The sequence below is a fragment of the Trachypithecus francoisi genome, unplaced genomic scaffold, assembly GCF_009764315.1.
Source record: "Trachypithecus francoisi isolate TF-2019V2 unplaced genomic scaffold, Tfra_2.0 Lachesis_group19, whole genome shotgun sequence".
Lineage (NCBI taxonomy): Eukaryota > Metazoa > Chordata > Mammalia > Primates > Cercopithecidae > Trachypithecus > Trachypithecus francoisi.
Genome location: NW_022681464.1, coordinates 34,509,177 through 34,531,701, shown reverse-complemented (window position 1 = coordinate 34,531,701; position 22,525 = coordinate 34,509,177). Strand labels below are relative to the sequence as shown.

Below are 22,525 nucleotides of genomic sequence, written 5' to 3'. Positions count from 1 at the left end.
GGGAGGCCGAAGGGGGCGGATCACGAGGTCAAGAGATCGAGACTATCCTGGTCAATATGGTGAAACCCCATCTCTACTAAAAATACAAAAATTAACCGGGCATGGTGGCGTATGCCTGTAGTCCTAGCTACTCGGGAGGCTGAGGCAGGAGAATCACTTGAACCCAGGAGGCGGAGGTTGCAGTGAGCCCAGATCACGCCACTGCACTCCAGCCTGGGGACAGAGAGTGACTCCATCTCAAAAAAAAAAAAAGTAATTAGGGAACAAATATTCACAAAGTCTCAAAGTATCATCCTATGGATTAAAAGCTAACAAAGAGGGAAAGGTGTCTCTCTACAATGGAGAGATCTGGCAGTAGACACTGCCATAACTAAGTAATCAAAATTTGGCATCTCCAGTTATGGGACAAACTGACATTATGTGCAAAAAAGCACACAATGTCACCTATGAGGTATAATTGCCAAAACTGTTTAGCCTGAGTTTGGTCACAGGGAAGCTTCCAGACAGATCCAGATGGTGTGGCATCTTACAAAACAATTAGCTTGAGTTTTAAAAAATAACGTCTTGAAAGATTAAAAAGAAAAATAGATCAAGAAAAGTCAGGGAGGCTGTTTGGTTGTTTTAAACATGGAGAATAAAGAGACATGACAACCAAGTATAATACTTGTTTATTTTTTAATGGACAAAGATTGTATATATATATATTTTTATATGGAACATGATGTGTTAAGTAAACATTATGGAATGGCAAAATCAAACTAATGAACATATCCATTACCTCACATACTTAATATTTGTGGTGAAGAACATTTAAAATCTACTCTCTTAGCAATTTTCAAGTATAAAATATTATTAATATAATTACCATGTTGTATAATCAATTCTCTGAACTTTTCTTCCTATCTAACTGAAATTTTGTGTCCTTTAACAAACCTACTCTCCCCAGCCCCAAAACCCATGCTTAATTCTTAATTGGATACTTGATTAAAATATAAAAAATTAAAACACAGCTCTGGGACAATTACTGAAACTCGAATATGGGCTGTGTATTAAAGAATATTATACTGATGTTGGTTCAGTTTCATAAATGTAATAATAATATTGTGGTTATATAGGAGAATGCCTTTGCTCTTAGGAAGAGCATATTGAAGGATTTAGGGGTAAAGTATTATGATATATGTTACTTATTTCCAAATTATTTTGCAAAAACAAAACAATAAAAAGTAACAAAGAAAAAGCAAATGTAGCAAAATATTAACAACTGATTCATCTAACTAAAGAGGATACAGGTCTTTCCATTTCTGTAGTAGTCAAAATAGAATGTGAAGTTTAAATAGTTGCTATTTATTGTTGATGTATCTGTCAGATGGCATTCCGGAGAGTTATTGTCCTCAAATAGTTTCTAAAACATGGATAGGTAATTTACATTCCCCCTTTTTAAGAAGTTTTAATTATTGAATAGATCACATTTATAAAGGATATTTTAAAAATCACAATGGAATGAGCACTCATTACCCACCAAAATAAGGAACACGGAAGACTGTTCCTCCCTGGTGGATCTCCCTGATGCTAATGTCCCTCTCTTTTCAAAGGTAACCATTACGCTGAATTTTGTGTTTATCATTCCCTCGCTTTTATTTATAGTTTTACCATAATGCCTTAACTTTTAAACAATATGTGCTTAATTTCATATACTTTAAACCTAAGTGGAACTACATTCTATGTATTCTCCTGTGATTTATTTTTTATGCTTAATGTTATGTCCCTGAAGTTGTTCCTGCTGTTGTTTGTAGCTGTAATTCATTCACTTCACTGATTTTTAGTATTCTTCTATATAAATACATCACATATCTTTTAAAAAGCACAATTCTACTACTGATGTACACTTGTAATGTTTCTGGTTTTTTGATTCCTTCAAACAGTGCTGGTACACATATAAGAGCTTCTCTGGGAATAGAATTGTTGAAGCACAGGTTCTGAACATTTTAAATTTTACCAAAGAATGCTAAATTTTTTCCAAAGTGATTATATTTACACTCCCACCTGCAATGTATGTGCTTCAGTAAATATTTGGTATGCTCATGCCTCCTTAAAATTTTTTTTATTTTAAAATAATTTTAGACATACAAAAAGTTGCAAAAATAGTATAAGGGATCTGAAAATGAAATTAAGAAAATTTTAATTACAAGAATATCAAAAAGAATAAAATACATAGGAATGAATTTGACAAAAGAAGTGCAAAGCTTATCCTCTGAAATAATGAAGCATTGCTGAATGAAATTAAGGAAGACCTAAATAAATGAAAAGACATTTATATTTATAAAATTGAAGATATATTAATATTTTTAAGATGACCATATTCCCCCAAATTGGTCTACATACAGATTCAGTGCATCCCCTACCAAAATCCCAGCTGGCTTCTTTGCAGAAACTTACAAGCTGATTCTAAAATTCATGTGGAAATTTGAGGGACCCAGAATACCCAAAACATTATTGAAGAAGAATAAAGTTGGAGGACTCTCACTTCCCCATTTTAACTCTAGTAAACTGTATAAGCTACTGTACTCAAGACAGTGTGGCGATGACAAAATGATAAACATGTAGATAAACAAGATGGTGTTGAGATTCCAGAAATAAACCTCAATTCAATTTTGACAAGGGTGCCAAGACAGTTTAACAGAGAAAGAATAGTCTTTTCAATGAATGATGCTGGGACAACTGAATATCCACATGCAAAAGAATGAAGTTTGACCTCTACCTCACATACAAAAAATAACTCAAAATGGATCAAAGACCTAAATGTAGCAGCTACAATTACAAAATTCTTAGAAGAAAATGGGTATAAATGTTTGTGACCTTGGAATACTAATAATTATTTCTTACATATGACACCAAAAGCCTAAACTTTTATACATAAACTGGACAACCCTCAAAATTTAAAATATTTGTACTTCAAAGGACATCATGAAGAAAGTGAAAAGACAAGCCACAGAATGGGGGAAACTATTTGGAAATCATTTATCTCGTACGGCACTATATCTACAATATTCAAAGACCTGTTACAACTCACAGGAAGGGGAACATCACACACTGGGTCCTATTGTGGGGAGGGGGGTGGGGGGAGGGATAGCATTAGGAGATACACCTAATGTAAATGACGAGTTAATGGGTGCAGCACATCAATATGGCTCATGTATACATATGTAACAAACCTGCACGCTGTGCACATGTACCCTAGAACAAAGTATAATTTTTAAAAAAACTCAGTAATAAAGACAAATTGTTTAATTAACATATGGATGAAGGATCTGAATAAGCATCTATCCAAAGGAGATACATGAATGGCCAATGAACACATGAAAAGATGTTCATCATTAGTCATTGGAGAAATGCAAATCAAAACCACAATGAGAGACTACTACACACCCCACTAGGATGACCCATAAAAGAGAGGTAGTAACAATTGTCGAATGTGTGGAGAAATTGGAAACTCATACACTGCTGTTAGGAATTTAAAATGGCACGGCAACTTTAGAAAACAGTCTAGTGGTTGCTCAGATGATTAAATATAGAGTTACTCTATGATCCAGCAATTCCACTCCAAGATATTAAATGAGCCGGGCGCAGTGGCTGACACCTGTAATCCCAGCACTTTGAGAGAACAAGGTGGGTGGATCACAAGGTTAGGAGATCGAGACCATCCTGGCTAACATGGTGAAACCCCGTTTCTACTCAAAATACAAAAAAATTAGCCAGGCGTGGTGGCGGGTGCCTGTAGTCCCAACTACTTGGGAGGCTGAGGCAGGAGAATGGTGTGAACCCAAGAGGTGGAGCTTGCAGTGAGCTGAGACTGCACCACTGCACTCCAGCCTGGGCGACAGAGCAAGGTGACAGAACGAGACACTGTCTCAAAAACAAAAAAATCTGAAATGAGAGAGAAGTGAAAATATACGTGCATGCAAAAACCTGTATACAAATGTTCATTGCAACATTATTCATAATAGCCCAAAAGCAGAAAAACCCAGATATCCACCAAGTGATGAATGGATAAATAAAATGTGGTATATCCGTACAGTGGAATATAAACAATAAAGAGAAAGAAAGTATTGATGCATACTACAACGTGGATGAAACTTGAAAACATTATTCCAAATGAAAGAAACCAATCACACAAGATTGCATCTTGTACAATTCCACTTACATGAAATGTCTAGAATAAGCCCGTCTATAGAGACACAAAGTAGACTGTGATTGCCTGGGGATTGAGGGTGTTGAGGGAATAATTGAGGGGTTAAATATGTGGAGTTTCCTTAGGAGGTGATGAAAATGTTTTAAAATTGTGGTGACTGTTGTCCAGCTCCATGAATATATACTAAAAGCCATTGAATTATGCACTCTAAATGGGTAAATTATATGTGAATACATGCTTATATCAATCACTAAAGCTGTTAAAAAAATCATAGAGTTCGCTAAACCCTTCACTCAATTTCTCTCAAAGTTAACAACTTACCTAACTATAATACAATTATCAGAGCAGGAAATCAATGCCAGAATGATACTGTTAATGGAAGATCTCCCCAGTCTTTCTCTTCATGTTGTTTTCCTGTTCCAGTTCCAATCCAGGTTCACACATTGCATTCAGTTATGTCCTTTTCATTTCCTCCGGTCTATGACTTTTCTTCAGTCTTTCCTAGCCTTTCCTGACCTTAAGTGAATACTAATCAATTGTTTTGTGTAGGGAATGCTTGAGTTTTCTCACAATTTAATTGAGGTTTTGAGTTTTGGGCAAGAAAACCATAAAAGTGATACTGTGTCCTGATTGCATCATGTCAGGGAGTACATGAGGTTGATGTTTTATTATTGGTGATGTTAACCTTGATCACTTGATTAAGGTATGTCTGCCAAGTTTCTGCATTGTAAAGTTACTGGTTTCTTCTTTGGAATTGATTTAAAATCTTGTGGAAATATTTTGAGCAATGGTAATATCCTGTTTTCATCAAACTTTCAGCCACTAATTTTTGCATCCATTAGTGGATCTTGCCTGCAATGTATTGTGGTATTTCCAAGATGATGATTTTCTGTCATTTTTTCCCTACATTTACTAGTAAGAGTTCGTTAATTAAATTCTGTAAGGAAAAACTGTTCCTTCTCATTTATCTATGTATTTATAAATACAGGTCATTTTTATTTTATTCTGTGGGTTATTTCCAACACTATACTGATGATCATTATTATTTTGCTCAAATTTTCCAGCATTGGCCATTGGAGACTCCTTCGGGCAGGCCCTTGTGTTTTGTTTTTTTTTAACATACTGTTTTCTTGCTTTCTGAAACCATAAGACATTCTAGGTTTACTTTTATTTTTCTGCCTCAACACTGGGATTAACCTTTTTTCCAAGAAACCTGATTCCTTGTATTGAAGAATGGTATTTAGAAATCAAAATTTGGGTGTTAAGTGTGCCCATTGCTACTAGGATGTCATTGCGCCTAAGCCCACTCAGCAGACAGAGCTAGGAAACCATGTATATGTATATTAACCCATGAACGCACACATATACCTCTTTATTTCTCTATCTACTGATCTATGTTTAAAAATATGAGTCATTTGTAACTTCTTTCTCTGACAGGAAGAAACCTAGTTCTCATTATCTACAATATCTTCACATCTTTGATTTTTTTCTGGTAATTACACAATTACTAACTCCTACCTCTGTGCCCAAACCACTGTCTTATTAGCAAAGAAATTCTTGATTTCCAGTGAGACAAACCTCTCCCATGTTTTCTACTTCAGAATTATCTTGACTCTTTTTGGTTCTTTGCTTGGCCATATACATTTTAAAAAACATTTTTTCAAGTAAAATTAAAAAACAAAAACCTGTTGGGCCAGGATCATGCCTATAATGCCAGTGCTTTGAGAGGCCAAAGCTGGAGGATTGCTTGAGACCAGGAGTTTGAGACCAGCATGGGCAACATAGTGAGACCCCCATCTCTTAAAAAAGAAAAAACACTTAGCCAAGCATGCTGGCACATGCCTGCAGGCCCAGCTACTCAGGACACCGAGGCAGGAGGATAGCTTGAGCCCAGTAGCTCAAGGCCACAGTGAGGTGTGATCACACTACTACACTCAGCATGGGTGACAGAACAAGGCTCTTGTCTCTAAATTAAAAAAAAAAAAAAAAAAGGTAATTTTTATTGGAATTACTTTGAATCTCTAGATAAGTTTGAGGAAAATTCAATTTTAACTTTATTTTATGATGTAGCTCTATTTAGGTCATTTTAACATAATTAATAGTTTCATCATTTTCTCCATAAAGGTCTTACATACCTTTTGTAAGATTTATTCCTAGATATATAATATATATAGGTAGATATATATATATATATAGGTAGATATATATATATATAGGTAGATATATATATATATATATTTTTTTTTAGACGGAGTCTCGCTTTGTCACGCAGGCTGGAGTGCGGTGGCACAGTTTCAGCTCACTGTAAGCTCTGCTTCCTGGGTTCACACCATTCTCCTGCCTCAGCCTCCCGAGTAGCTGGGACTACAGGCGCCCACTACCACGCCCGGCTAATTTTTTGTGTGTAATTTTTAGTAGAGACTGGGTTTCACCGTGTTGGTCAGGATGGTCTCAATCTCCTGACCTCATGATCCATCCGCCTCTGCCTCCCAAAGTGCTGGGATTACAGGCGTGAGCCACCGTGCCTGGCCGATACATAATATTTTTTTAACATCCTGTAAATTTTTTTTAAGTACACTTCCTAACTACTGCTTGTGTACAGAAATGCAACTGATCTTTGTAAATTGATTTTGAATTCATCAACTAAATTCTTATTGATTCATCCATAGATTATTTTGTGTTTTCTACACAGACATATTATTAGTAAACAATGATAATGTTATTCTCACTTGTTTTGTTTCTTACTTTGTAGTTATAAGCCAAATATATATATATATATATACACACACACACATACATATACACACACATATATATCTCAGGATATACAATTACAAAATGTGAGTCAGGCTGCACAATATGCATAGAAAAAAACAGGAAAAAAAGCACAAAAATGGAAGCAGTGAATTAAATAATTATGGATACGTTTTTCTTTTTAAATGTATCTCTATACTGTTCAGTTTTTCCAAAATAAGTATCTATCACTTTCATTATGAGGAAAAAAACAAACTTAAAAGTCTAAAAGACAATTTAAAAGTAGGGCTGATTACTAAAAACACCCAGTTAGAAATAAAACAATCAAGTAGCTCTGATGTGCCTGCTCAGGACAGAGCCAGCAGCCTGCATAGTTATGGACTAATATACCATGTTATTCTCAAGAAAACAACCTCTTAGATTTCTGCAACTTTGGTTTTCCAGTAAGGGAATGTATGCAATTGACCTGTCAAAGATATACAGTCATCTTTACACTTGATCTTAGCCAAAAAGCCACAATTGGTCTTTACTTCATTTGTTTTGAAAGGCAGCAAACTCTTAATTATCAGTACAATATATTTTATCCTCTTTATGAATTATTTATAATCGTTTCTTTTTAGGATGCCTTAACTCATGCTGCTTATTTCCTAAGGATAAACTGGAAATACAGACTAATTTGTAACTGGTACTACACTCCCTATTTTACAGATAAGGAAACAGACACTTTAGAGATTAAGTAGGTCCTTTCTCTAATGCCTCTGCTGGCTTCCTCTACCTACCCCATAGTACCTTGTCTCCATCGTGACACTCATCAAAATTTTCTGTTATCTCCATCATAAGCTCTATGAGATTTAGATCTTATTCCTGTTCCCCTCTGTTTCCCCAGACCTAGCACAGTAACTGGCATGGCACATAGTAGATAGATGATCAATAAATAGCTATCGAATGTTGAATGAGTTTTTTCCTCTCTTTTGTTTCTTTTTTTGTTTTTTTCAAACAGAGTCTCACTCTATTGTCCAGGCCGGAGTGCAGTGGTGTGATCTCGGCACACCACAACCTCGGCCTCCTGGGTTGAAGTGATTCTCCTCCTCAGCCTTCTGGGTAGCTGGGACTACAGGCGTGCGCCACCACACCCAGCTAATTTTTGTATTTTTTATAGAGATGAGGTCTCACTATGTTGCCCAGGCTGGTCTGGAACTCCTGGCCTCAAGTGATCCACCCGTCTTAGCCTCCCAAAGTGCTGGGATTACAGGCATAAGCCACCACACCTGGCCACAATCCACTTTCAAAAAAATCACAGTATCTGCCAAATTAAATGTTTGATTGATTGCTTTTGGAAATATTCACAACAAAATTTGACTACATTTGGGTGAGAATTGAAAACAATCGGTGAGTAAAGGCTCCTAATGAACAGTGTTTGGAAGCAAAATTACCTTTCTGTCCACCTTTTCTGGTATAAAGAATTTTTCATATGGTAAAACATTTTTTTTCTGTTATACCATTTAGGCCTGTTAGTATTACAGCATCTAGATGCTAATTAATTACATGTAATTCTTCATTGAGCTGCATTTATATTAAAAGAAAAGACAGATAAAATTAAGTCAGTGTAATTCATAAAAGTCTCTTTATTTAAAGGAAGATTTCCTCTTTTAATCAATTATCTCAACAACAGCTTTATGTGCCTAGAACTACTTTAGATGTGTGTAGAAGTCATTTTATTGGCCGGGCGCAGTGGCTCACGCCTGTAATCCCAGCACTTTGGGAGGCCGAGGTGGGCAGATCATAAGGTCAAGAGATCGAGACCATCCTGGCTAACACGGTGAAACCCCGTCTCTACTAAAAATACATAAAAATTAGCCAGGCGTGGTGGCGGGCGCCTGTAGACCCAGCTACTGGGGAGGCTGAGGCAGGAGAATGACATGAACCTGGGAGGCGGAGCTTGCAGTGAGCCAAGATCACGCCACTGCACTCCAGCCTGGGTGACAGAGCGAGACTCTATCTCAAAAAAAAAAAAAAAAAGAAGTAATTTTATTATAGACAGAGACAATGATACGGTATTAAAGTTTCTTAGTTTCTAACATATTGAGAATATAGCAATCATGACTAATTCAGTTCAGTTTATTAAGTTGGTACATAAATCCAACATTCATTGAGGTATGCCAGTGCTCTAAATACTGTGCAAGATGGTCACTGTATAAAAATGAGTAAAACACTACCAAAAGCTCACAGTCTAACGTGGTATCTTTGAACATTAATATGTTGGTTTTTTCTTTTCTCATATATGTTTTGTTGCTAAATTTAGGGTAAAGAAGGCTTATATTAATTTGGTCAAGAGCTGTGGCCCAAAGCTTAATTTTTTTCCAGGTGGCCTGTTGAAGCCAGTAGCAGCAGCACTTTATATGCAAATAGAATTTAGTGAAGCAAAGGTCTCATACACTCAGCTGCTTTTATCTCATGTACCAGAATGTTCCCTGTATTTGTGTCAGGGATGGGAGGTGACGGGCAGTGTTATGAAGAAAAGGATATCTGATATTTCCTCCTCATACTGTGATGGGGAACATAAAAAGGAAAAAGTATCTGCTCTGTAAATATCTTCATACAGTTGGTACCCAGTGTCAGCAGACAGTGAACTCAAGTCTGTCTCCTGTGTGTGTGTGTATATGTAAAAGTGTGTTAAAAGATTAATTTTTTTCTTCTTGGCAGGTGTCCTTGTAGACTTGGGTCTGGAGGAAAATGGGACAGCCCATCAGAGAGCAGAAAAATATGTTGTTCGTCTAGACAATGAGATTCAAACCAAGTTTGAAGTTTTTATGAGGAGAGTGAAACAGAACCCGTACACACTGTTTGTGCTAGTTCATGACAACTCCCATGTGGAACTAACGAGGTGATTGGTTCAGAGTGAGCAAATGGAGTCTCCCTTCTACAGGAATAATTGTTACCTAATGAAACGTGTTAAATGTGGCCAGGCGTGGTGGCTGATGCCTGTAATCCCAACACTTTGGGAGGCCGAGGTGGGTGGATCACTTGAGGTCAGGAGTTTGAGACCAGCCTGGCCAACATGGTGAAACCCCATGCTACTAAAAATACAAAAATTAGCCGGGCCTGGTAGCACATGCCTGTAATTCCAGCTACTTGGGAGGCTGAGGCAGGAGAATTGTTTGAACCCAGGCACTGGAGGTTGCAGTGAGCCAAGATCACACCACTGCACTCCTGTCGGGGTGACAGAGTGAGACTTTGTCTCAAAAAAAAAAAAAAGAAAAAGAAAAGAAAAGAAAATGTGTTAAAGGTGATTCCAAAGCCAGGGACCCTAACATTTGCCGTCTTCTTACTGGTAACCTTTTCCTACCCTTTTCTTGTTTCCTTAGCTTTTCTCATCGATTTCACGTTGGTTTTATGTTAACTACATATGTTGGTCCATTTTCATGCTGCTGATAAGGACATACCTGAGACTGGGAAAATTTACAAAAGAAAGAGGTTTAATTGGACTCACAGTTCCTCATAGCAGGGGAAGCCTCACAATCATGGCATAAGGCAAGGAGGAGCAAGTCACATCTTACAAGGATGGCAACAGGCAAAGAGAGAATGAGGAAGATGTAAAAGCAGAAACCTCTGATAATATCATCAGATCTCATGAGACTTACTCACTGTCACAAGAACAGCACGGGAAAGACCCACCCCCGTAATTCAGTCATCTCCTACTGGGTCCCTCCCACAACATGTGGGAATTATGGGAGCTAGAAGATGAGATTTGGGTGGAGATACAGAGCCAAACCATATCTTTCTACCCCTGGCCCCTCCCAAATCTCTTATCTTCACATTTCAAAACCAATTATGCCTTCCCAACAGTCCCCCAAAGTCTCAACTCTTTTCAGCATTAACTCAAAAGTCCAAAGTCTCATCTGAGACAAGGCAAGTCCCTTCTGCCTATGAGCCTGTAAAATCAAAAGCAAGTTAATTTCTTCCTAGATACAATGAGGGTACAGGTATTGGATAAATATAGCCATTCCAAATGGGAGAAATTGACTAACAAAGGGGCTACAGGCCCCAGTAGGAACTCTGTGTGGTGGGTCTGACCCCACATTTCCCTTCCACACTGCCCTAGCAGAGGTTCTCCATGAGGGCTCCGCCCCTGCAGCAAACTTTTGCCTGGGCATCCAGGCATTTCCATACATCTTCTGAAATCTAGGCAGAGGTTCCCAAACCTCAGTTCTTCACTTCTGTGCACCCACAGGCTCAACACCATGTGGAAGCTGCCAAGGCTTGGGGCTTCCACCCTCTGAAGCAACAGCCCAAGCTGTACATTGGCCCCTTTTAGTCATGGCTGGAGCAGCTGGGACACAGGGGTCCAAGTTCCTAGGCTGCACACAGCACATGGCCCAGCCCACAAAACCACTTTTCCCTCCCAGGCCTCTAGGTCTGTGGATGGGGGGGATGCTGCCATGAAGACCTCTGACATGCCCTGGAGACATTTTTCCCCCATTGTGTTGGGGGCTAACATTCGGCTCCTCACTACTTATGCAAATTTCTCCAGCCAGCTTATTCCCCCTTAAAATACTATCAGATCTCATGAGACTTTTGCTATCACAAGAACAGCGTGGGAAAGACCTGTCCCCGTAATTCAGTTATCTCCCACCAGCTCCCTCCCATACCACATGGGAATTATGGGAGCTACAAGATGAGATTTGGGTGGGGAAACAGAGGCAAATCATATCACTACACTCTGGATGAATTAAAGATTCCTGAAAAAATTTTGTTTTAAGAGCTTGGTAGCACTCAGCTTTGTCAGAGAAAGGACAGCAATAAGGAAGTTAGGATGAATGAGCTCCTGGAAGGGTGATGTGCTTTCCTCTCTGCCTCCAACGCACTTTTCCGTTTGGCCTTGCTTCTCTTCTTTCTTCTCCCACTATTTCTCCTCATCTTTGCCGTTCTCTTTTCCCTCTTGCCTTTAAAAGCAGTAGAGATGCACTTTCATGACCTGAAATCTTCCCCAGTTCCCCAGTTTAAACAAGAGAATATCATATTTACTGGATGAAATTATTATTATTATTATTATTGAGATAGAGTCTCGCTCTGTCGCACAGGCCGGAGTGCAGTGGTGCAATCTCGGCTCACTGCAACCTCCGCCTCCCGGGTTCAGGCAGTTCTGTGCTTCAGCCTCCCAAATAGCTGGGATTACAGGTGCCCACCAGACATCTGGCTAATTTTTGTATTTTTAGTAGAGATGGGGTTTCACCATCTTGACCAGGCTGGTCTTGAACTCCTGACCTTGTGATTCACCCGCCTTGGCCTCCCAAAGTGCTGGGATTACAGGCGTGAGCCACCATGCCTGGCCTGGATGAACTTATTAATGAAAGAAGTTGGCAGGGTACAGTGTCTCACACCTGTAATCCCAGCACTTTAAGAGGCCAAGGCAGGTGAGGTCAGGAGTTCAAGACCAGCCTGGCCAACATGGTGAAACCCCCTCTCTACCAGAAATACAAAAAAATTAGCCGGGCGTGGTGGCACATGCCTGTAATCCCAGCTACCCGGGAGGCTGAAGCAGGAGAATCACTTGAACCCAGGAGGCAGAGGTTGCAGTGAGCAGAGATGATGCCACTGCACTACAGCCTGGGTGACAGAGAGAGATTCCATCTCAAAAAGAAAAAAAGGAAAAAAAAAAAGAAGGAGTCAAATGTGGAACCACTTTTGCTCCCAGATCAAATTATAGTAATTATCTGGTAGGGGACATCTTTGCTTCTATGGATTAAAAGGCAAATTGGCAGGGGTGGGAGGTGGCAAATAGTCATCATGTATTACATATCATGGTTTGTCCTCACCATGTAATGGGGAGAGAAATTTCAGGCATCATCAAGCATTTATAGATTTTCTTTTCTCCAGGAGATGCTGAGGTTAAGAATCTGGAAGTTTTTGGTTTGTGGCAGGGAAATGTCAGAATTGCAAGAGCTCTTATTCAGAAGCCAGAAAGTGTTGGATAATCCTCCACAATCTGAAACCTAGAGCCATACATAGGTATAAATAAGATCTTGTAGAACTTGTTAGATTCCAAAGAAAGGAAGGAAAGGAGAGAGAGAGCGAGAAAAGAAATTTTGCCCACATCTATTCAGGTCTTGGCAGTCTTCTATGAGCAGGAATGGCTCATGGACCCTGTGTTGCCCAGGCTGGAGCGCAGTGGTGTGATTTCTGCTCACTGCAACCTCCTCCTCCTAGTTCAAGCATTTCTCCTGCCTTAGCCTCCCAAGTAGCTAGGATTACAGGCACACACTACCACATCCAGCTAATTTTTTGTGTATTTTTATTTTTTAATAGAGACGGGGTTTCACCATGTAGGCCAGACTGGTTTTGAACTTCTGACCTCAGGTGGTCTATCTGCCTTGGCCTCCCAAAGTGCTGGGATTACAGATGTGAGCCAGCATGCCCGGCCCAACTGCAGATTTAGATATCACTGGTCTAAATAACTGAGTTTGCACTTTGAGGTATATTGGGAATAAACTGAAAAGGAAAAAAAAGTACATATTCCTGAAATCTGTCTGAAAAGAGGGAATGTAAATTTTTTCCCTTCTGTGTCAAATTTTGGTTGTTTCTACTCTGCTCCCAATTGAAAAGAGATAGAAAAATAAAAACTAAAACAGTATCTCCTTGTTAGGGTCTGATTCTGTATCTACTTGGTTAAATGAGGCATTAATATGACTTTCAATTTTTCTACAGTGTCATTTCAGGCTCTTTGTCACATGGCGAACCCAGTCATGGACTAGCTGATAGGGTCATTAATTGCAGAGAAGTTCTGGAAGCTTTCAACCTCCTGGTGCTCCAGGTCAGCTCCTTCCCATACACTCTGCAGACCCAACAGTCCCGCATTAGCTCTAGCAATGAGGTTCACTGGATACAGCTGGATACCGGGGTGAGTCTCTTGCCTGCTATCTGATACACTGTCATGTTCTTAGTTCCCCAGAGGGTAGGACCTTGTAACAAAATATGTCACGGCTTAAGATCATATTCATAAGAATTCAAAATCTAATATAATGCTTTATGTAAGACTTCAAAAATCTGGCCGGGCGTGGTGGCTCACGCCGGTAATTCCAGCACTTCAGGAGGCCAAGGCGGGTGGATCACGAGATCAGGAGATCGAGACCATCCTGGCTAAGATGGTGAAACCCCGTCTCTACTGAAAATACAAAAAATTAGCCAGGTGTGCTGGTGGGTGCCTGTAGTCCTAGCTACTCGGGAGGCTGAGGCAGGAGAATCACTTGAACCCGGGAGGCGGAGGTTGCAGTGAGCCGAGATCGTGCCATTACACTCCAGCCTGGGGGACAGAATGAGACTCTGTCTCAAAAATAAATAAATAAAAATAAATAAATAAATAAATATCTAACGTAATTCTGTATCTTCCAAAAGTTCCATATATTTACAATTATTATAAGACTAAAGTCTAGTGAATAGTATCCTGTATAAATCTGATTAGGTGGTTCTTTTCTTAGGTATCGTGCAGATGCAAAATTATCTGTCCTATATAATTTTTCAAAAAGAAAATGTTGATGTTATCTGAGGCCATGATCAATATCCTGGATTTCCTTTGTGCCTTCATATGATTAATTTCACCCTGAGACCTGGAAATTTTATTGTCCTCTTGGATGGCCTTTTTGTCATGTTTTAGTCTGATGATCTGCATCACTGTTAATTACTCTCTTGCTCCTCCAGCAACTGGGTTTTGTTTTAAATCAGTTTTCACAGTCTTCTGCATGAAATGGGATGATAGCACTGTTACTTTAAATAACTCCATAGTAGCAGTGAATGTGTTGAGGCTACCTATCTCAACATTGGATATATCCAGGGATTTATAGTTTGTACTCCAATCTCTACTATTGAAAAATATTTTGGGCCGGGCGCAGTGGCTCAAGCCTGTAATCCCAGCACTTTGGGAGGCCGAGACGGGCGGATCACGAGGTCAGGAGATCGAGACCATCCTGGCTAACACGGTGAAACCCCGTCTCTACTAAAAATACAAAAACTAGCCGGGCGAGGTGGCAGGCGCCTGTAGTCCCAGCTACTCGGGAGGCTAAGGCAGGAGAATGGTGTAAACCCGGGAGGCGGAGCTTGCAGTGAGCTGAGATCCGGCCACTGCACTCCAGTCCAGGCGATAGAGCGAGACTCCGCCTCAAAAAAAAAAAAAAAAAAAAATTTTGTATGACCTACAAACTGTATGCTAAATATACTATCAAAGAAATATGAGTTTCATAAAAATAATAAAAATTAGCCATTAAGCAATGGATCCTTCATTTAAAAATACTGAACACACTGGATATTTTTAAATAAACATGTTTAAGTAAAAAACACCCAAAATGTCTTACATAAAACTAACATTTATTTTTTAACCCAGTGCATTTTATTCTGTCATGAAGAAGGTAAGTTTTCGCTGACTTTGCACTCTTGTCTTCGAGCACTGGTTTGTTCCTTGCAAGCAGGAAGCTCAGGTCCTGAATCTTGTTGTCTTCAGCAGTCACTGCCTTATGAGAACTAACTCAGTGTGTTCACTGTCATTAGAGATTACTTTGAGCTTTTGCTTTGCTTTCTTGGTATCTTCTCCATGCCAGCTCCAGCCATTCATTGGGCAGTCGAGGTAGGGATGAGATAACAGAGCTGTCAGAGCTGCCTTTGCCTCCAAACTACAAGGGGAGCCTATGGGCTACCCAAGTAGCTGCTGGGTTGCTCTGACAAAGAATGGGATTGCCGAGAGAATGAATGGAAATAAAAATTACTTTTTAAATTAATTTTTTTTGAGGTGGAGTCTCGCTCTGTCACCCAGGCTGGAGTGCAGTGGTACGAACTCAGCTCACTGCAACCTCCGCCTCCCAGGTTCAAGCAATTCTCCTGCCTCAGCCTCCAGAGTAGCTGGGATTACAGGTGCCCGCCACCATGCCTGGCTAATTTTTGTTTTTTTGGTAGAGACCAAGTTTCACCATGTTGGCCAGGGTGATCTTGAACTCCCAACCTCAGGTGATCCACAAGCCTCTCAAAGTCCTGGGATTACAGATGTGAGCCAAGAATAATTAATTTTTTAATCCCCCAGATAGTTCTCCTATTATACATTAAATTTCAGTATATTGTTGGAGTGTAGAGAGAACTGTCCTAATTCAGTCTTTTCCAAAAGGGATCACACCCCAGTGATAGGAAGAAGGACCAATAGCGTCTGCCTTTATTTTCTCTTACCATGAAATAGAGAAACAGGTTTAAAATAATTTTCCTTAAAAGTCATTTTAGCCGGGCACAGTGGCTCACACCTGTAATCCCAGCACTTTGGGAGGCCAAGGCGGATGGATCGCTTGAGCCCAGGAGTTGAAGACCAGCCAGGGCAACATGGTGAGACCCCATCTCTACAAGAAGTACAAAAGTTAGCCAGACATGCATCTGTAGTCCCAGCTACTCGGGAGGCGGAGTTGGGAAGACTTTTTGAACCCAGGAGGTCGAGGCTGCAGTGAGCTGAGATTGTGTCACTACACTCCAGCTTGGGAGACAGAGCAAGACCCTGTGCCAAAAAAAAAAAAAAAAAAAATCATTTTAAGGAAATGATTAATTTTTAAGGTTTAATAATGATATTACAGTTATTTATTTATTTATTTATTTATTTTTGAGTCAGGGTCTGACACCCGTGCTGGAATGCAGTGGTACAATCATGACTCACTGCAGCCTCAAACTCCTGGGCTCAAACAATCTCCCACCTCACCCTCCCAAGTAGCAGAGCTACATGCACATACCACCATGCCTGGCTAATTTTAAAAATATTCTGTAGAGACAGTGTCTCACTACATTGTCCAGGCTGGTCTCAAACTCTTGGCCTCAAGCAGTTCTCCCATCTTGACCTCCCAAAGTGTTAGGATTACAGGCATGAGCCACTGTACCTAGCCTGTGGTTATGTTTCTGAAAAGTGTTCTTGGCCAGGCACAGTGGCTCACGCCTGTAAACTCAGCACCCTGGGAGGCTGAGATGAGTGGATCACTTGAGATCGGGAGTTCGAGACCAACCTGGCCAATGTGGTGAAACCCCATCTCTACTAAAAGTACAAAAATTAGCCGGGTGTGGTGGTGGGCACCTGTAATTCCAGCTACTCCAGAGGCTGAGGCCGGAGAATTGCTTGAACCCAGGAAATGGGGATTGCAGTGAGCTGAGATTACACCACTGCACTCCAGCCTAGGCGACAGAGAAAGACTCCATCTCAAAAAAAAAAAAAAGATGAGGGGCTTCTTATCTTAGACATATCTAGTGATGTTCTTCTGGATTAAAGATATGATATCAGGTATTTGTTCAAACTAATTGAGAGGTGAAGAGTTATACTCTTCTTCAATTTAAGATTTAAAGAAATCGTCCCTGAAATTGAGATTAACATGGGATAAAGGGGGAAAAAATTTAATTTACAACAACTTTATACGTGTAAGGGAGAAGTTCCTGATGATTAGCATCCTTTAGTTATCTTGAAGCCTGTATCCCAGGAGGGATAATTGGAAAAAAGCAAATTAATTGAATTCAAAAAATATGATTGAGCCCACTTGTGGACTTGTGTTGAATCTTGCAAAGAACACACAGAAAACTGATGGTTTAAGCCGAGTACAGTGGCTCACACCTGTAATCCCAGCACTTTGGGAGGCCGAGGCAGGCAGATCATTTGAGGTCAGGAGTTCGAGACCAGCCTGGGCAACATGGTGAAACCCCATCCCTACTAAAAATACAAAAATTATCCAGGCATGGTGGCGGGCAACTGTAATCCCAGCTACTCGGAAGGCTGAAGCAGGAGAATCACTTGGACCCGGGAGGTGGAGGTTGCAAAGAACCGAGATAGTGCCACTGCACTCCAGCATGGGTGACAGAGTGAGATTCCGTCTCAAAAAAAAAAAGAAAAAGAAAACTGATAGTTTAGAGGAGAAAGCAAAGTATATATCTAAGACACTATTATCCAGAGGAGAATAAGACAATTTCAGAAAAACAAAATGCTCTGGGAGTTGAAGCAAGGAAGGAGTCACATTTATTTGAGAGGTCCAGGGGAAGCTCCATGGATAAGAGAACAGAGGATGATGGCCCTAGGGAGACAGGAAGGCCTGGGCAGGGGAATGGGGGCAGGAGGAGGCACTCCTGGCAGCAGACAGTGTGGGCAGGGGACACAGAGGAGGAAACTGGGCATTTTTCAGAGAATGCTGCGTAGGATGCAAAAGAAGCCTGGAAATACACACATGGAGGCTGTGAGTGCCAGGCTAGCAAAGTTTACACTTATTATACAGGCATTAAGGATTTTTTAGCAAGAGTATATATACATACACACATATATATAGCATTATTAGAATTTAGTACATAGTATATATACTATATATAGTGTATATATATACACACTATATAATTAGAATTTGTGTGTGTGTATGTGTATATATATATATAGCATTATTAGAATTTACCTGTTTCTTGTTAACAATGTAAAATGTTTAGTTTGTTTACTACCACCCTGGAAGTCCTGTGTCCCTTCTGGACACCCCCACTAAAGGGTAACACTATTCTGGCCTTCTGTACTACAGATTTGTTTTGCTCAGTATGGAGCTTATATGAATGGAAACATGCAGTATGTACTGTCTTGTTTCTGACTTCCTTTGCTTAACATTTTGTTTGGGAAATTTGTAGTTTTCATGAATCGTAAATCATTCTTTTTGCTTTGTGTGTGTGTTACATTGTATGACTCCACCACAGTTCATGTATCCATCCTATTTTATTTTACATAGTACTGCTGTAACATCCTGGCACACCCTTTAGTAAATGTATGTATGCATTTCTTTTGGGTCTCTGAGAGTGAAATTTCTGGGTCATCAAGTACGCATATGTTCAGCTTTAATAGCTACTGAGAGGGAGTTCATTCAATCTAGAGGCTAAGTCAAAGTGATTAGAAGTAGATCAGTCAGTGGCTTTTCTGATAATTTGGGTTAGAATGAACAAATACATGAATCAGAATGATGGTCCTGGCAATAAAATGGATGGGAGACATGGTACGTTTTCTAGGATTTGTTTATTCAGGGAGAGGGAAGAACCAGAAATATTTTTGAGGTGTTACCTTTAGTTGGAAAAAAGAAGTTGAAAGAAGTTTTTTGTTTTGTTTTATTTTTTGAGACAGTCTCACTCTGTCAGCCAGGTTGGAGTGCAGTGGCACGATCTCGGCTCACTGCAACCTCTTCTTCCCGGGTTCAAGCGATTCTCCTGCATCAGCCTCCTAAGTAGCTGGGATTACAGGCGTGCGCCACCACGCTTGGCTAATTTTTTATATTTTCAGTAGAGATGGGGTTTCACCGTGTTGGCCAGGCTGGTCTTGAACTCCTGACCTCAAGTGATCTGCCCTCCTCGGCCTCCCTAAGTGCTGGGATTATAGGCGTGAGCCACTGTGCCTGGCCAGAAAGAAGTTTGATTTGTGGAGGGCAGATGAGACTGACTTTGAGTTAAGATGCAGGTGAGCACACCATTGTGGAGATTACGTTTTTTTGTTTTCTTTTTTGTTTTGTTTTAACAAACAGTGATTATTGAGGCAGCTAGTGTGGTTAGAATCATGGAAGAAAATAACAAAGAGAACTGCCAAGAGGGCAGGGAGGCCAAGGGCCAACAAGTCATCACCACTGGCGTTGGCCTCAGGAGTCCTTGGTGACCTTCCAGGGAACAGCATCTGGAGAGCAGAGCGTTGGACAGGAGCAAAGGCAGAGACAGCAGCGAAAGCACTGGGAGCATGGAGGGTCACTGAGAGGGCAGGCCTTCCACACAGGGGAGTTTGCCTTATGAGAAGGGACATTCTCCCCCCAGAAATAGTGATTCAATAAGTCATACGATTTATGATACCTGAAACGTATCTTTACAGTAAAATCATTCAGTTTCATAACTCATGGTTTAAAGAATGGTTCCACTCATTTCTATTAAAACTTTTGTAACACAAAACCATAGTTACAGTTTAATGCAAACAGAACAGATGGGGAAACCATTCACTTGTAATTCTAATTTTTAGTAGCTCTAGTTCTCAAAACCCATACTGGCTCTAGTTAATCACAGGCCATCTATTTACCAACCTGCTAAGAAAAAAGAGAGAGAAAAACGAGGACAGGTGGATGCATCGTATCCAGCAGTTCTAATGCTGTGTCAGGAAGAGCAGCAGCCTCGGAGTAGGATTTAATAATTTCCCAAAGAAAAAGGGGCCAAGGATGAGCAGGAAATTTGAAGACCAAGTACACACTTTTTTTTTTTTTTTTTTTTTTTTTGAGACGGAGTCTCGCTCTGTCGCCCAGGCTGGAGTGCAGTAGCGCTATCTCGGCTCACTGCAAGCTCCGCCTCCCGGGTTCACGCCATTCTCCTGCCTCAGCCTCCTGAGTAGCTGGGACTACAGACACCGCCACCTCGCCCGGCTAGTTTTTTTTGTATTTTTTTTTAGTAGAGACGGGGTTTCACCGTGTTAGCCAGGATGGTCTCGATCTCCTGACCTCATGATATGCCCGTCTCGGCCTCCCAAAGTGCTGGGATTACAGGCTTGAGCCACCGCGCCCGGCCGACCAAGTACACACTTCATAAAGCTTTTCCAAATGACTCTGTGTCTGCAGTCTAGATGAGGAGGGAAGCTTAGATGGATGACTTTTTTCCCTGGGAAATGACTTATTTGACACAGTTACCCAGAACACAACTAAGCCCAGAACGAAATAAGCAAAGGCTTCTAGCCTTGAAAACAGATGTCATTCAATCTATGTTGTCAGTCTCCAGTATCTCTAAGAACATACTCCAGTGCTCTCATAAAGCCTGTTTACTCTCAAACGTATTCCCAAAAGCAGGGTTTTGGGGGGGGGGGGGCTCAAAAAATTAAAAGCTTTCAGTTAAAACATGCTTTATTTTTATCTTATGGGCCTTATAAATCATACAGTTGTTTCTCTTTAGATGGTTACTGAAAAGCTCAGAACCAGCCAGGCACACTGACTCATGTCTGTAATCCCAGCACTTCGGGAGGCCGAGGCAGGTGGATCACCTGAGGTCAGGAATTCAAGACCAGCCTGCTAACATGGTGAAACCTCATCTCTACTAAAAATACAAAAATTAGCTGGGTGTGGTGGTGCATGCTTGTAGTCCCAGCTACTTGGGAGGCTGAGGCAGGAGAATGGCTTGAACCCAAGAGGCCGAGGTTGCAGTAGCCGAGATCACACCACTGCACTCCAGCCTGGGTGACAGAGTGAGACTCCTCAAAAAAAAAAAAAGCTCAGAATTTGGGCTACCAAATTTGTAGCCCACTTCTAACAAAATATGCGGAAACTGCTGGCATGCATTTTAGGGAATACTTACTTTATCCCTGGCCCAGTCTTCCTTCTCTTACCCTTGCTTTTTCTTCCTCTGATTGCTTAATTAATTTTTATCTTAATATATGTATATAATTTTTTTTTTTTTTTTGCTCTGTCGCCCAGGCTGGAGTACAGTGACTCTATCTCAGCTCACTGCAACCTCCACCTCCTTGTTCAAGGTATTCTCCTGCCTCAGCCTCCCGAGTAGCTGGGTATATAGGCACCCGCCACCATGCCTGGCTAATTTTTGTATTTTTAGTAGAGATGGGGTTTCACCATATTGGCCAGGCTGATCTCAAAAAAAAGTGCTGGGTTTACAGGTGTGAGCCACTGCACCCAGCCTTTATCTTATTAACATTTTTTAAAGCTGTCTTATTTCCTTTATGAGTTGGAGAGTGCTTAAATAAAAATGTCAACACATAATAAATAACAAAAGCGGGCCAGGTGCAGTGGCTCACGCCTGTAATCGCAGCACTTTGGGAGGCTGAGGCCAGGAATTTGAGACCAGCCTGACCAACGTAACGAAACCCCGTCTCTCCTAAAAATGCACAAAAAAAAAGAGCCGGGCATGGTGGTGGACACCTGTAATCCCAGCCACTTGGGAGGCTGAGGCAGGAGAATCACTTGAAACTGGGAGGCAGAGGTTACAGTGAGCCATGATTGCGCCATTTCTCTCCAGCCTGGGCAACTTGGTCTCAAAAGAAAAAACGTGGTCTCAAAAAATAAAATAAAATAAAATAGACCAAATGACACAGGCAACATAACAGCAAGACGTGACTGTAAAAAACTAATGCAGAAAAGATGCAAAAAAAACTATAAACAATAACAGATTCATTAACTCAAAAAGCTTATTTAATATCCTGGAGCTTCTGAGTTTAAGGACAAGCAACTTGTCACACTTCTCAAGATCCTCTGAGGACATCTTTGTGTCACATCCTAAAATAGCTATTCATTTTCATAGTAATGACTGACTCATCAAGAGGGGGGCTACATTAAATACTGTGGGTCCTGTTTAAGGAAAGCGTATATTCCATTTTTAAAGTAAAATTTGTTTGCAAAGATAAGCTTTTATGAATTACCATTATGAAATGATGTCAGAAAAGTTAAGGTTTCTGTAACAGAGGAGTTTGTCAGTATCTAGAGAGTTCTGAGGAGAGCCTATTTATCTGTATAGAGAACTGCTTCCAGCAGGGAAAAAGGCTGAGAATTGAGGCTGTCTGACCTTGTGTATCCCAACAAAAGAAAAAGAAAACGAACCATG

The 22,525-nt window shown here is 40.5% G+C and overlaps 1 protein-coding gene across 1 annotated transcript in view; it reads left to right on the top strand.

The window, feature by feature from the left end:
• GREB1L (GREB1 like retinoic acid receptor coactivator) overlaps positions 1-22,525 on the top strand; it is a 305,480-nt gene that overhangs the window by 241,897 nt on the left and 41,058 nt on the right. Inside the window, exons 16-17 of the mRNA XM_033178167.1 lie at positions 9,647-9,827; positions 13,649-13,841. Of these exons, the coding sequence (XP_033034058.1) occupies positions 9,647-9,827; positions 13,649-13,841 (374 nt within the window). The remainder of the gene's footprint in view (positions 1-9,646; positions 9,828-13,648; positions 13,842-22,525) is intronic.